The sequence below is a fragment of the Dipodomys ordii genome, unplaced genomic scaffold (genome assembly GCF_000151885.1).
Source record: "Dipodomys ordii isolate 6190 unplaced genomic scaffold, Dord_2.0 Scaffold35, whole genome shotgun sequence".
Taxonomy (NCBI): domain Eukaryota; kingdom Metazoa; phylum Chordata; class Mammalia; order Rodentia; family Heteromyidae; genus Dipodomys; species Dipodomys ordii.
This window is the reverse complement of record NW_012267251.1, coordinates 2,032,639-2,047,813: the sequence shown is the minus strand read 5'-3', so window position 1 is coordinate 2,047,813 and position 15,175 is coordinate 2,032,639. Positions and strand designations below refer to the sequence as shown.

At 50.3% G+C, this 15,175-nt stretch overlaps 1 protein-coding gene across 1 annotated transcript in view; it reads left to right on the top strand.

Annotated features, from left to right (window-relative positions):
* LOC105986368 (chromosome unknown open reading frame, human C1orf101) overlaps positions 1 to 15,175 on the top strand; it is a gene marked incomplete at its 5' end in the record, with an annotated part of 55,483 nt that overhangs the window by 27,180 nt on the left and 13,128 nt on the right. Inside the window, 6 exons of the mRNA XM_013017259.1 lie at positions 956 to 1,008; positions 2,351 to 2,401; positions 3,222 to 3,255; positions 3,322 to 3,401; positions 9,896 to 9,995; positions 14,468 to 14,554. Of these exons, the coding sequence (XP_012872713.1) occupies positions 956 to 1,008; positions 2,351 to 2,401; positions 3,222 to 3,255; positions 3,322 to 3,401; positions 9,896 to 9,995; positions 14,468 to 14,554 (405 nt within the window). The remainder of the gene's footprint in view (positions 1 to 955; positions 1,009 to 2,350; positions 2,402 to 3,221; positions 3,256 to 3,321; positions 3,402 to 9,895; positions 9,996 to 14,467; positions 14,555 to 15,175) is intronic.

Sequence of the window (15,175 nt, the reverse complement as noted above, 5' to 3'; positions counted from 1 at the left end):
CCCCCCCCCCGCCCCACAAGTGAACAAGCGGGCAAGGCCTCCTCATCGCTGTGGCAGAGGAGAGCTCAAAGCAGGAGGCCCACACTCAGCACACGCGCATGTGCTCAGGTAAACAGCTGGTCTCTAAGAAAGAAAAACATCACACTGGGCGCCTGTGGCTCACGCCTGTAATCCTACCTACTTAAGAGGCTGAGATCTGAGGATCATGATTCAAAGCCGGCCCGGGCAGGAAAGTCCTTGAGACTCTTTATCTCCAATAAACCATTAGAAAACTGGAAGTGGCGCTGTGGCTCAAGCGGTAGAGCACTAGCCTTGAGCTGAAGAGCACAGGGACAGCACCCAGGCCCAGAGTTCAAGCCCCACCACCGACCAAAAAAAAAAAGAAAAGCATCACAGCCTGAGTAGCTGGGCCTGTGGTAGGTACTGCAGAGCCCACCGCTGCGGTGGGAGGGGTGGGAGATGGCGGCCGCTCAGGAGGCTGAGGAACACCCTGCAAGCCATCAGGGCAGGAAAGGCAGAAGGAAGCCAGGAGAAAGCAGTGGGCAGAGGAGGAGCATGGCAGGCTGCCTCCGCGGGGCCTCCTGAGAGCTGCAGGCTTTGAAATCCCAATATGCTCCAAAATCTGCACATTTTCCAACCCGACCCTCACCCGTGGGAATCCACACTGGACCTCAGGTGACAGGTGGCAGTCAGAATGAAGGGACATGGAGCACAGAATTGCCCCAAACCACCCTGGGCTGTGTGGACACAAAGCACCAATGGGTTTCCTCGTTAGGCTTGGGTTCCCCCCCCAAGACATCTCATTACGCATATGCAGATGCTCCCAGATGAGGAAAACCTGAAACTTCCGACGCCACCCATGCGCAGTCTGTAGGTCAAGTCCACAGCGCTTGCCTTTAGCTGTGTTGGCAGCCTTAGCTCCTGTGAGTGACGCTGGACATTTCTCCATTTTCAGGTGTTCCAAATAGCCGTGGGCTGTGACGCTCATAAATACATCGCAGTTCGTGGGCAAGTATACTTCCACATGACCTGTTCTCCTTTAAGATTTAAGATGCACAGTGTGGTTAGCAGTAATCACTGGGGTACCATTAGCCTACTGACTTGACAACACCCAGCGTGAAATCCAAAATTGAACGGGCAGGGGTATACGGTTTCCATTCATTTGAACTTGTTCTCAAGTCAAATATTCCATGTGAATTCCCTTTGTAAGAGCCTGTCTCAGCCTCTGCTGATACTTCTCTGGGCTCTGCAGTGCCGTTTCCCAGAGACAACATAGAAAGAGAAGCGTTATCTCTGCTTTGCACCGCAGTTAGAATTCCATTTCCCCAGGGCAGCCTCCACAGCCAGGGACGCTGGACTTCTGTACCAGCTCCTGGTGTGAGCAGCACACAGAGGCCGGCGCATGCCCAGTGCATGCCCAGCGCACGCCCAGCGCACGCGGACGCAGCCAGCCTCGTGTTAGCATTCCTGACATGATTTTGATGGCAGAGCAGCGCTGCATGGTGTGGAATTCCACATTTGGGGATCCGCCGGTTTGCAGCTCTTGGCCCATTTTCATCTTTCGTACTGTGATGAGTACTTGGATCCAAGTTTTGTCTGAACACCTGTTTTAATTATTTGAGGTATGCTGGAACCACTGGGCCCGATGAAGTCCCGTGTTTAACTCCCAGAGAAACTACCACGCTGTCCGTCCCAGCGAGGCCACCCATGCCGCCCTGTGAGCGTCCAGGCCCTGCACCCCCAAGGCTGCTGGCTTTCTAGTTGGGGGTTTTGGTTTGTTTTTCAATTAGAGAAAATTCTATGTGTTTTGTCACCTGTGATGACGCGCTGTTTTGGCATCATTGTGGAGCGGCCACGTCGGGGCACCGCCTCACGTCGAGGTCCTGGGGTGAGAACGCGAGCTGCTCCTGCGCATGGCAAGCAGCGCGCAGACGGCTGCAGCAGTCACTGCGCTCACTGACCGCGACACCCCGTCTCGAGGAACGGTTGGGCCTTTTGACCAACCTGTCCCAACCGCCTCTCATTTTCCATAATTTGTCAATAAACATTTACAAGGTAGAATTAGTGAACCGATAGGTTTCAAATTCCATTGTCTTCAGATAACATTTAACGCAAAAAGAAAAAGAAAGTGCTGGCAGCATGACTCAAGTGGTAGAGCACCTGCCTAGCAGGTACAGGGCCCTAAGTTCAAACCCCAGAAAAAGAGAGGGGAAAAAAGGAGGAGGAGGACTAATAATACAAACCAACGCAGAGCGCGCTTCAGTGAGCACGCCGCGGCCGGCGCCGGTCAGAGCGCTGAGCGCAGCCTCACAGGCGCTGACTTCCCGCCTCTCTGTGTTCCATTTTGCAGGTTCAATAAAACTGGGTGTCAACACCGTGATTTTTCTTACATGATTGACAAGTAAGAAATGTTTTCGAATACGAGAATTGCATTTGGTGTCTATGTACTACTAGTCATTTGTAAGCACTGAGTTCCTGTCGGCATCTGTGGGTCTGGCGTGATGCTTTAGTCAGTCACATCACACGTGTAGACGTGGAAATGAACCTCCTCTGAAGCACACTCGACCACGCCCCACCCCTGGGTCTGCATGTGATTGGCGTAGGCAGAGCACGCCTCAGGCTCCGAGCTATGCTAGTCCTTCTGGGTTAAGGAAACACACACACACACACACACACGAGGATTTTCTTCCTACATCTTCTCTCCCTAAGCCTACGTGACTGTAAGAGTCAAGCTCATCACAATTTGTAGAATTCCTTTGACTTCGTGAGAAAGATTTCATGACAGTAAGACATCTCTGGAGGTAACTGAGCTGTAAAAGACACATCTGTTGATACTGATTCTGAAGTGCTTTTTTTCTTTCATCTTTTACTATTCTGGGACAAATCACATGAAAACAACAATGAACATGGGCCTCATAATCATGCATGTGACTGAGCAGGAAGGAGAGCAAGGTTGTGGACTTGAACACCTGCACACCTTATCTGAGAATGGTGTGGCATGCACAGGTGGAAAACAGTGTCACGCACACCACACACACACACACACACCGTGGAGGTGGTTGTGATTATGTTCATGGATCTGGAAATATGTGTGTAACATGCTCAATAGTTTTTAACCATGTTTAGCTACTTTTGTGAAACCTTCTTACCTAAACAAAGTCATTATGTTTTTAAGTTTGAAAAGAGGAATGGAAAATAATGAAAAATGTCTTTTTTTACAGGTCATATCTGCGACAGCGACCACCTGAAAACTTGGTAAGAAAACTAATTCTGTCCATGGGCCAAATACGTACCATAACGCAAGTGCTTTTCTTTCTCTAGAAGGTAAGGTATGACTGGGGAAAATATGGCTGCCCGTTGAAAATTGACTTCAGAGAGAAGTTTCAACCTGTGATTCAACTGTAAGTATAATTCTCATTTTAAAATTTAAATTATTTAGAAGTTTTAAAGTATTACTCAGGCATTGAATGACATACTTTGGGGCACAAAATACATGTAACATTTAGCTTTGAGTGCTAGTGTTACAAAGTTAGGCAAAAGTAGTCTCTGTGTATTGAGGGAGATGACATAGTTCAGCAGCTGGGAGATGAGTGGGGCCTCAAGCGAGGCCTGGGGTTTGGGGGTTTTGTGTTTTCACTTATTTCCTTGTTTATATAATGCTTTATCCTGAGATATGTGTTATGTACATATATATGTTATGACATGTTATAAGTTATGTATATGTTACATACGTGAGATGGGTAGATAGATAGATAAGAGCTACATTCTTCAGTCCTGCTCAGTTTATTATTTCCGGTGCCAGGCACTGGGAATTCACAGATGAATAACAGAATTTCTATATTCAGAAGCTCAAGAGTCTGATGAACTAGGAAACAGGTTTAGAGTGAGAAGGTGGCTAGCACTGAGGCTCAGAATGACAGAATCCAGACAAGCCATGAAGAGAGATGGTTCCAGAAGCTGTTTCAGAAAACCTGCACTGAGTCACTGAGCCTTAAAGGATGATGAATATGTACTTAGCTGAGTCAGAGAGAAAAGGAGAGACATGCAGAAGGGATCCGTGGATATCACTGGGTAAGCCTTTCAAGCAAAAGTTTAAGGAAGGAGTTTAAGGGGAAAGGTCTGAGGTTCCAGCACAAGGGGAGTGGGGCGCGTCCGCAGCGAGCTGCGAAGCTGCTGCGCAGGGTCAGGCCTGGGGCGGGGGCGGGGGGCGTTCTGGCCACTCTTGCACTCTTCCTGTGGAGAGGGACCATGGAGTATCCGCTGAAGCCAGTTGTACAGCTGTGGTATGGATGACGCTTAGCAGGGAGACTAGTCAGTAAAATTGGGTCCAGGAGGAGAAAAATGACTGAAAAAGTAACAAGTGCAAAGAAACGGAGTCCTCTCTGAGAGGCGTAGATGACTGTAACAGGCATCACTGGATGGTGGTACATGGTATAAAGAGAAGGGAAAGACAGGCGAGCCGTGTGGGCCAGACGAGAACTACCAACCCCAGGCCATCTTCACACCTGTCAGCACCCACGGGGCGCTGTCCCTCCACTTCTGCCCCAACCCCCCTTCCTCAGTGAGAGCGCTGCTTCCCAATCCCATGCCTCTACTGGACCAGGCCTTTCTCTTAACCAATCAAACAACGGCAAAGCTCTCTCTTGATCTCCATCTGCAGCTCCTGGGCTGGCCGTGGCCAACGCGTCCCTGTTCTCCCCCGGCCTCGCTGGCTTCTGGATTGGCCGCACCGTCAGCACTGCGGCCAGTCTGGTCGGTGATCTCATTTTGTTAAGTCAGTGGTCAACTCTCGTTTACAAAAACTGATGCAATAGGCCACTCAATCCTGCTTGAAATATGTTCTTCTCGGCTCTTCTTTTACACTGCGTACCTAGTTTCCTCACTGTCGTTCCTCATCAACTGCCATGTAAGTTCTGCAGAGGAGGGGAGATCTGCGTCGCCCTCCTGGCTGTGTGCTCTGGTGCTCGGAAGCCCGCCTCGCCAGTGGAGCCAGGCTCAGGGTTACCGCTCTGCCTATCTGGAAGGATACGAAAACTGTCCATTGTGATACAAAATGGAGACCCAGCCATGGCTCCGGTGAGGGGGCCGGGTCGGAGGTCACACCCTGGGTCCGGCAGTCGGCAGTCCGTTGGCACCCGGGAGCTGTTGCCCCAGGAAGTGTGAAAGCGCAGCACCGAAGCTCAGGTGAACTGGCGGAGCTGGAGAGACGCGGGGAAGCAGCGGCAGCGGCACGAGGTCGAGAATGGTTGCGAGTGATCAGAAGGTCGCTGGGGTGTCTGGGAGGTCCGACTGTCACCCTCCTCCCTACCCAAGTCCCCGGTGACTGAAGGATGACAAAGGAATCTGGATAAGACAGCTCAGAGCCACGGGCTACTGACAAAAATGCACCGGCAGATGTGGCTTCCATGTGAAGAAACAACTCTGCCACACCACAGAGAGCACAGGGAAGGCGGAGGAGGAATGCCAGCCACGGGGTCGGCCATGCGACCTCCTCCTCCTGGAGGCCAAGTAAAACGTAGAACATACAGGTACTCAGAAGGACATGGAACCCTAAAAGCAAGCCATTCCCAAGATGAAGACACTGAAGCAGGGCCACACTCCAGAGACTGCGGTGTTCTGCTCGCCGATCTCCTCCACATGAAAGGGAACACCGGAAGCACTTAATAATATTCTAATGAGATTCCCCCAAGCGGGAGGTACCTCCCTTAATAATATTCAAATGAGAAGCATTTGATCCCTCCTAAGACCATACAGCGCTCAAGACCGAGTAGAGGAAAGCATCCAGAATAAATTCCAGGAAGAACGTAAGCAAAAATGTAAGAACAACTTAGAGAAGGCAGAATTTCAGAAACCAAGGCAGTGAGAATTTTCAAAGGCAAACTTTTCTTTCCTGGAAAAAGACAATGAAGATTTAAAAGAAAGACTCAGATTCATGGGCGTAGTGAACTGATCCTAGCGCGTACCCACCGCATTTGACCCTGCCTGCCACTTGTGATCTCAGAGCACAGGCAGGCAGACTGTAGCACAGCTGCGCGTGAGCTCAAGGAAAATGGAGGCAAATGCCATCTACGATTTCTCAACTCTTTGGAAAAGAGAGGAAGGAGAAGAATTTACCTATAAAGAAAAACGTAAGAGGCTGGGAATTTGACCTAGTGGTAGAGTGCTTGCCTAGCATGCATGAAGCCCTGGATTCCATTCCTCAGTGTGGCTCAAGTGGTAGAGTGCTAGCCTTGAGCAAAAGAAGCTCAGGGACAGTGCATATGCCCTAAGTTAAAGCCCAGGTACTGGCAAAAGAGAAAGGAAGGAAGGAAAGTAGGGAGGGAGGGAGGGAGGGAGGGAAAAACATAAGCAAAGCAAAGTGCTGGTAGTTCATACCTATCCTTGCTGCTCAGGAGGTTAAGATCTGAGGATGGAAGTTCAAAGCCAGTTCAGACAGGAAAATTCCATGAGACTCTTAAGTCTAATTAAGCAGAAAAAAAGCCAGAATAGAGCTCACTTTTTAAAGAGAAAAGATAGATAAGCCTATTTACAGTTGGAGGATAAAGGTTAAAAACAAGTCATTGTAACTATAGTGATATGGCAGACTGAGCTAATGAGTCATCTCCACCCATAATAGATGTACATGGTTATGGATAAATCAGAGCAAAGATGCATTGCTATTCAAGCAAAGCTTGCAAGAGGAAGGAACAGCAGTCAGGGGCAAGAAGTAAATCAAGAACTCAGACACTCAGTAACCAGCAAGGCCTGTCTTCATCCAGGATATTGGATTTCAGGATTGGAAGCTGGGCTTTACAGCCTCTGTGGGGTCCAAAGGCTCTTTTATTGACCTGGGATATATGAAGAGTTTTTTGTGAACTAGAAGGAAACTAGAAAACTCTGGAACTAGGCATGGTAGTGCATGTCTGTAATCCCAGCACCTAGGAAGCTGAAGCAGGAGAATCATGACTTTAGGCCAGTCTGGGCAGCATACTGAGGTTCTATCTTAAAAAGAGAAGGGAAGGGGAGGGGTGGTATAAAAGGGGAAGGAAGGGAGGGAGGAAAGAAGGAAGGAAGGAAAGAAAGAAGGAAGGAAGGGAGGGAGGACTCTGCAGTTTTGAAAAACAGTCTGGCTGTGGCTGATTAGGCTTGGAATGTGGCAGCAGTGGCCCACTGTGTAAGTCTCTGGATTCTAACAAAGTCGCTGCCTTCGCAGGGAATGACTCTGGAGCAAGGTCAGGCAGAATTGTACAGAATTGTACAACTAAAAGTCTAACAAGCTGGGTACTGGTGGCTCACACCTGTAATCCTGGCTACTCAGGAGGCTGAGATCTGGGGAATCCAAGTTTAAGGCCATCCTGGACAGAAAAGTGTGCTAGATCCCATGTCAAAAATAAGCAGCAGCCAGGTGCCAGTGGCTCACGCCTATAATCCTAGCTACACAGTAGCCAGTTGGTGACATTTCTGAATCTCTCAGGTTTCATTAGTATTCTCATCTATACTAAGAGATATTAGTGAAAATGAACACTTCTTGTCAAGGCATATATACTTATCACATATTCTCAATGAAATGAATAAAAACATTATCAAAGGTAATTATAACCAGCAGTCACAGGTCATGCCATGCATAGCTCTGGCCGCAAGGTGGCACTGTGGCTCTTTGCGCATGTGAAAGTCACAAGCTGACAGTTCAAATGGGTCAATAAAGATTTTTTTTTAGTTTTAGTTTTTGGTTGTTTTTCTGTTTTTGAAAAACGTAGCACTTTGCAACTAGTTCTTAATAATCCAGGAGCTTCATGACTTCTGGAAGATAGAGTAAACACTCCACTCTTTTAACAAAGCTGCTACAGTTAGAGCTTTGCAGATCCTTACTTAACTAGACAATGGCGTGTATACCTCGTTCATTTTCCTGTGATGAGAGGGGTAAGTGCTCAGGCTGGAATTTTAGGGCGCTCCTCAGCCGTCTCTCCCACCACCAGGCCAAGCACCAGAAAGCCAGATAGAGCACAATGTACAGGTGAGAGCCAGGGAATGAGGCACGGTCTGGGACTTAGATTTTATGATGCATCAAGTGAGATATTAACATCAGAGGGGAGAGCAGGCCTGAGACCCGGGCCCCGAGGGTTGCGGAGACAGCTTCCCTCGGAAATGAGCAGTAACCTGGAGAAGGAAGCCAGCCTTGCTTTGGCTCTTGTGGGCCCTCGAATGCAAAGCTGTGTGTTCTGCACAACTGCGCTTCAGCGTGAGTCTCCTGGCTGTATTCTTATGTGGCAGGAAAAGCAGTGGTGGCGGGAAGCAGCACGCCTCTGACCCCCGGGCTGGGGGGAGGGGTGTGGGGGGAAGGGGGAGTGCTCCCAGCACTCGGCCCAGCACCCTGCCCCCCCCTCCACCTCAGGGCACTGCCCAGGCCTACTAGTGCATAGACATCCTCATCCATTCTCTAAGCTGGGGTTGCTCACCCCCTCTCAGCTCAGCTCATGCCCATGCTGCTGACCCTCTGAGACCCAGCACACCTTCCAGAATTTTCCTCCAGGGAACTCTGCAGAAGCTTGGCTCTCACTGTGGTGGTGTGATTTCATGCTAGTTGAGAGCAGGCAGCTGATGAATGATGAGGAGCCTCGCCTAGCCCTTCCTCCTCCATCACACAGACGCCTCCTCCTCCATCACACAGGCGCCTCCTCCTCCATCACACAGACGGCTCGTCCATCACACAGACGCCTCCTCCATCACACAGACGCCTCCTCCATCACACAGACGAGACGCCTCCTCCTCCATCACACAGACGCCTCCTCCATCACACAGACGCCTCCTCCATCACACAGACGCCTCCTCCATCACACAGACGCCTCCTCCTCCATCACACAGACGCCTCCTCCATCACACAGATGCCTCCTCCATCACACAGGCGCCTCCTCCATCACACAGACGCCTCCTCCATCACACAGGCGCCTCTTCCATCACACAGACGCCTCCTCCATCACACAGGCGCCTCTTCCATCACACAGACGCCTCCTCCATCACACAGACGTCTCCTCCATCACACAGACGCCTCCTCCATCACACAGGCACCTCCTCCTCCATCACACAGACGCCTCCTCCATCACACAGACTCCTCCTCCATCACACAGACGCCTCCTCCATCACACAGGCACCTCCTCCTCCATCACACAGACGCCTCCTCCATCACACAGACGCCTCCTCCTCCATCACACAGGCACCTCCTCCATCACACAGACGCCTCCTCCATCACACAGACGCCTCATCCATCACACAGACGCCTCCTCCATCACACAGGCGCCTCCTCCTCCATCACACAGGCGCCTCCTCCTCCATCACATAGGCGCCTCCTCCTCCATCACACAGACGCCTCCTCCTCCATCACACAGACGCCTCCTCCATCACACAGACGCCTCCTCCTCCATCACACAGACGCCTCCTCCATCACACAAACGCCTCCTCCATCACACAGGCGTCTCCTCCTGCTGGTCCCTCTTCTCAGCTCACGCTGTTCCTGTCTCCTTCAAAGTTGGCACTCTGCCGCCTGAGTCACCCCTCACTTCTGGCTCTTGGTTGGTAAACTGGAAATAAGAGTCTCTTGGATTTGTCTGCCCAGCCTGGGCTCACGTCAAACCTCGATCCTCAGGTCTCGGCCTCCTGTGTTGTTGGACTACAGGCATGAGCCCCCGACACCTGGCTGTTATTTCAGTCTTGACAGAAGAAACCCTTCCAGCAGATGCTCATTTTACACAGAAGCAGTGAGGGCTGGAGACTTTAACTTCCCCAGGATTAAATCCCAGAGCCACAGCTGATAGAGACAGGATGGATGCAGAAGCCCATCTGACTTAGAAGCAGAACCACACACACACACACACACCGCTGGCTCAGACTGAACTGGTGTTTCTGTTCCTTGCCCTTTCAGATATGATGAAAATGGCTACGTGAAAGACATTGAGGTAAACTTCATAGTGTGGGAGATACACGGCCGGGAGGACTACAGCTTCAACACCACTATGACCCAGGTGGGAGCCACATTCCACTGCAGTTGCACACGGCCTGTCAGGAAACAAGGCAAACTGGGTTCCATGGATTTTTTTTTGTCTGTCACGGGACTTGAACTCAGGGCCTGGGCGCTGTCCCTGAGCCCTTTTGGCTCAGGGTTAGTACTCTACCACTTTGATCCACAGTGCCACTTTCAGTGTTTTGGTGCTTCATTGGAGAGAGGAGTCTCACAGACTTTGTTGTCTGGGCTGGCTTTGAACCAAGATCCTCAGTGCTCAGCCTCCTGAGTAAGCTAGGATCGTAGGCATGAGCCACCAGTGCCGACTTCCATAGAAGTTTTCTAAAGTCCATATTACTTCTGTTTTACATTCAATAGCTACTAAAATTCATTTGTCACAAAACAAGCCTTTGCCATGTAAAACAGACATAAAGGGGTCAGAGAAAAAAGTGCACTGTGTGTAGAGTGTGCGGCTGCGGCTCTGTGGTCTGGCCTCTCCGCACTGCAGTCAGTGTGCCATTGCTGGAGGGTGTCGCTCCTCAGTGACCCCCCACAACACAAAGGCGCAGGACACCCCCCCACCGTAGCGCCCTAGAAGTTACCCACATTAATTCCTGACTCCCCAGCCAGCTCAGACATAACCCCACAGCTTCCGAAGTGGCATTCTTCTGTGCCAGAGCTGCCATCCACGTCCAACCTGCCAGGTGTCCCCGGTCCCCTGGCCATCGCCAGGGAATGACACCACACGGAACCCCACCCAGGATGGGAGCCTCTGCTCCACCCCTCCCTCCCCACAGTCCCACCCCCAAACCACTGCGTCTTCCTGTCCACACCCCACAAGTCCCTCTCCGGCACTGACTCTTGCGGTCATCCCGGCTCACTTCGCGGCTCCAGGTGGAGGCCCTGCCTCCCGGCGCCAGCTCCCGGGCCTCGCCCTCGCTCTCGGGAGCTCCTCATGGCCCTCGGCTCCCGCTGCCCAGACCCAGGGGCTGCCGGGGAGAAGGCTGCGTCCCCAGACCCCTTCGCAGCTACGAGAAACTGGACATACCGAAAAGGTGAGCCCCTTCACCGGGATGCACCACTTTCACTTAATTGAGTTTCACTTCTGTGGAACATTCAGCCTCCACGCCATAATATAAGGCCAGTAAAGTAATCACATACCTATGCCACAGCTGTGTTTCTCAGCTGCTGCTGCTGCTGCTCCTGCTGCTCTTGCTGCTCCTCCTCCTCCTCTTCCTCCTCTTCCTCCTCCCACTCCTGCTCCTCCTCCTCTTCCTCCTCCCCCCCCTTTCCAGGACTGGGATGTGAACTCAGGGTCTGGACCTTTCACTCACAGGATGGTGTTCTTCCACCTGAGCCGTATCTCCAGCTCCACAGGCTGCTTCCCAGTGGCCTTCGGTCTGTCCTGCCTGTACTGATAGTGACTGGTAATGTTGTATGGCCCTAAGGATGTTCATAGATATCCAAATGGCCTTGGCAGAAAAAAGAACTGGAAAAGGAAGATGCACGTGGTAGGAGACTTTACCTTTACTCTCTCAGTAACTATCGATCACCACAGACAGGAAGTAAGGTAGAGAAGGGTTGGACAGCATGGTGATAAACCTGGTCTCCCGGTCCATATAAAATAGCACCTAGATGGGTGGTTCACGCCTGTAATCCTGGCTACTCTGGAGGATGAGATATGGGGTTCAAGGCCAGCCTGAGCAGGAAAGTCTGTGAGACTCTTATCTCCCATAAACTACTCAGAAAAGGCCAGAAGTGGCACTGCAGCTCAAGTGGTAGAGTGCTAGCCTTGAGCACAAAGAGGCTCAGGGACAGCGCCCAGGCCCTGAGTTTAAACCCCAGGACTGGAGGGGAAAAAATAACAGGAAAGAAAGAAGTAAAGTTAAAGATAGACATAAATAGATGAAACCTTACGATACAGCAGGTCTACAAATCACAAATTGTCTCTTGGAACAGTTGAAAAATCATTTGATGAGGAGAGAGAGAGAAAAAAAACAATGTGGCCTAAGGAGCTAATCTCAGGAGCCACCGGGCTCAACAGTGAAGAGCCCATAAATGTGAAGAATAGAAGGATGCCTGCCACACACTCAACAAGTGTGTCAGCACCTTACACACTGGGCAACTGTGTCAGCACCTTACACACTGGGCGAATGGAAAGAAAAACACAACTCACTGAGGTGTCAGGATACAAGGAAAAACATGGAAACTCCAAGCCTACCAAACACTAAAGAAAAACCAAATCCATCCTCCCTCTCTCCCTCTCTCCCTCTCTCCCTCTCTCCCTCCCTCCCTCACTTCCTTCCTTCCTTCCTTCCTTCCTTCCTTCCTTCCTTCCTTCCTTCCTTCCTTCCTTTCTCCCTTTCTTCCTTCCTTTGCCCTACTATTTGGGCCATACCCCAGCTCTTTCTTTCTCTTTCTTTTAGTTATTTTAGAGGCTGAGTTTCTCACCCAGGCCATCCTTCACTGTAATTCTCCTATCGAGGTCTCCTATATAGCAGGGGCTACAGGTGTACATCACCATACCTGAGCAGAAATTTTTTTCTTTAGGTTTCTAAAACATTTCCAGAGAGTGGAATGACTTTCCAATGCATTCTGTGAATCCAGGGTGATATACTAATAATCTTAAAGGAGAAGAGAATTCCAGACCATTCTCACTCATAAATATAGATATTAACATGTAAACAAACCGGTACAGTGGCTCATACCTGTAATCCTAGCGACTCAGGAGGCTGAGATCTGAGGATCATGTTCAAAGCCAGCCCAGGCAAGAAAGTCCATGAGGCTCTGATTTCCAATTAACCTCCAGAAAACTGGAAGGGTGCTGTGGCTCAAAATGGTAGAGTACTAGCCTTGAGCAATAAAGCTCAGGGACAGTACCAGGCCCTAAGTTTAAGCCCCATGACCAACACAAAACAAAAACAAAAAACATTAGCAAACCAAATCGGGTAATGTCTTCAAGAATAATATATGCAATCCTAGTTTTATTTGTCTTCTGAAGAGTTGGTGTATCATTTGAAAAATCAAATATTCAATACATTAGCAGAATACAGAGAGGGGGAAGGCTTAAGAGTATTATAGCTGATGAAGAATTATTAATAATTTATCATCTGGAAATGGTGACATTGATCAAGGTGCAATGTACTCATAACCTGACTAATGGAATTGAAGCCTCTTTGTATTTAATAATAAAATCAAAATAAAAGAATTTATCATCTATACATAGCATTAACTTTTAAATCCTAGAAAATTATAAATAGTAGCAATACTAAATAAAACCTAATAAAACACAGATACAAGAAACTATAGCAAACCTTACAGTTATTAGTGAAAAAGTGGTTTTTTTTCCTTTTGGTATCTGTATTGAGGCTTGAACAAAGCTTTGGCCTCTTGCTTAGCTTTTGTGCTCAAGGCTGCCACTCTACTCCTTGAGGCACACCTTCACTTCCGGCTTTTTGCTGGAGATAAGAGTTTTTAGGATTTGTCTGTCCAGGCTGTCTTCCAACTACAGCCCTCAGATCTCAGATGTGAGCAGCTAGGATTACAGAATTGAGCTGCCAGCACCCAATAATGGTTAAAATTTTTTATTTTTTATTTATTTTTATTTTTTTATTTTTTTGGGTCTGGTCGTGGGGCCTGAACTCTGGGCCTGGGCGCTGTCCCTCAGCTCTTCAGCTCAAGGCCAGTGCTCTACCACTTGGGCCACAGCGTCACTTCCAGCTTTTTTCTTTTTGCTTATGTGGTGCTGAGGAATCGAACCCAGGGCCTTGAGCATGCAAGGCAAGCGCTCTACCACTGAGCCACCTTCCCAGCCATCGTTAAAAATTTTTAAACCTTTCCTCTGAAATGAAGAAAACAGGGGTGGCTGTCTATCACCGATCCTACACAGAATTGTTCCTGGAGATCTTTATAGTGTGGCAAAGAAGAGCAATCAAAATGAATAAAGGCATAGAAACTGGGAAGGGTGAATTAAAACCATCATATCCATAGTTGGGCCCTGTGGCTTACTCCTGTATTCCTAGCTACAGATCAGAGAAGCCCAGTTCAAAGCCAGCCTAGGCTAGAGGGTCTCATGGACTCCACCAGAAAAACAGAAGTGGAGCTGTGGCTCCACAATGTGGTAGAGCACTTTGCCTTGAGCAAAAAGAGCTCAGTGACAGTGCCCAAGCCCTGAGTTCAAGCCCCAGGACTGACAGAAAAAAATACCCTGTCATATCCATCCACGGGTGACAAGTGTTCACATGACATCACTAGAGTGTACGTTTGGGACATTCTCCCAACATCCCAAACGCGGGAGTTGTGAAAACATACCAACTTTCAGGGCATTGTTGATGTGAGTGTTACTGCGTGTGTGCCCTGTGTGGTGGTTTCATTCTCGTTTTGAGCTACAAAGCTGACGCGCCTGAGGCTGGCCGATCTGGAAGTCAGGTGGTGAGCTCTTCTCTTTTTGGTCAGCCTCACCTCTTCCTTCTGAACTTGGTGGTGTTTTGGCAGAGCGGGTGTTTAAATGAAGCGCAGACGTGGGAGTCCATGGTGGCACAGAACCAGAGCCTGCCGCTGGACGAGGTGTGGGGCCCTGAGGTAAGAAGGCCGTGTGGGACACCCCAAGGTAAGAGGCCGTGCGGGCCACGGCCCCGCTGCCCCACTGCCCCCAATGCCCCGCGGCCCCGCTGCCCCCGCGGCCCCCGCTCCCCCGCTGCCCCGCTGCCCCGCTGCCCCCGCTGCCCTGCTGCCCCCGCTGCCCAGGCCTCATGGAAACACGCAGGGTTCTCGTTTGCAAAGTCGGAGGTGACATCTTTTTTTCCTGTTGAATTCTATTATCTCAAAGGGTTTTGTCTTTGGGGTTTTTCCAGGCGCGTTGCTACCAGTGTGTCACCGCTGAGATCTGCGGTTGTGGACTGTGGATGTCCCGTAACTGTGTGGAACTATCTGGTCTTTCTGTGTATGTGGCGCTGAGGAATCGAACCCAGGGCCTGGTGCCTGCGCGGCCAGGCCTCTACCACCGCGCCCGCCCGGCCCAGCCTCCGCCCTGTTGGGGCCTCGGGCCTGGCGGTTACTGCTAGGGAGGCCCTCCGCCCCTTAAGCCACGCCCGGCCCCATTGTTGGATTCTCAAACTTTCTGCCTCAGCCGACAGCGCTCTGAGCGGGGCCCGGGGCTGCGGGGCTGCGGAGCTCAGAGCGGGGCCCGGGGCTGCGGGCGCG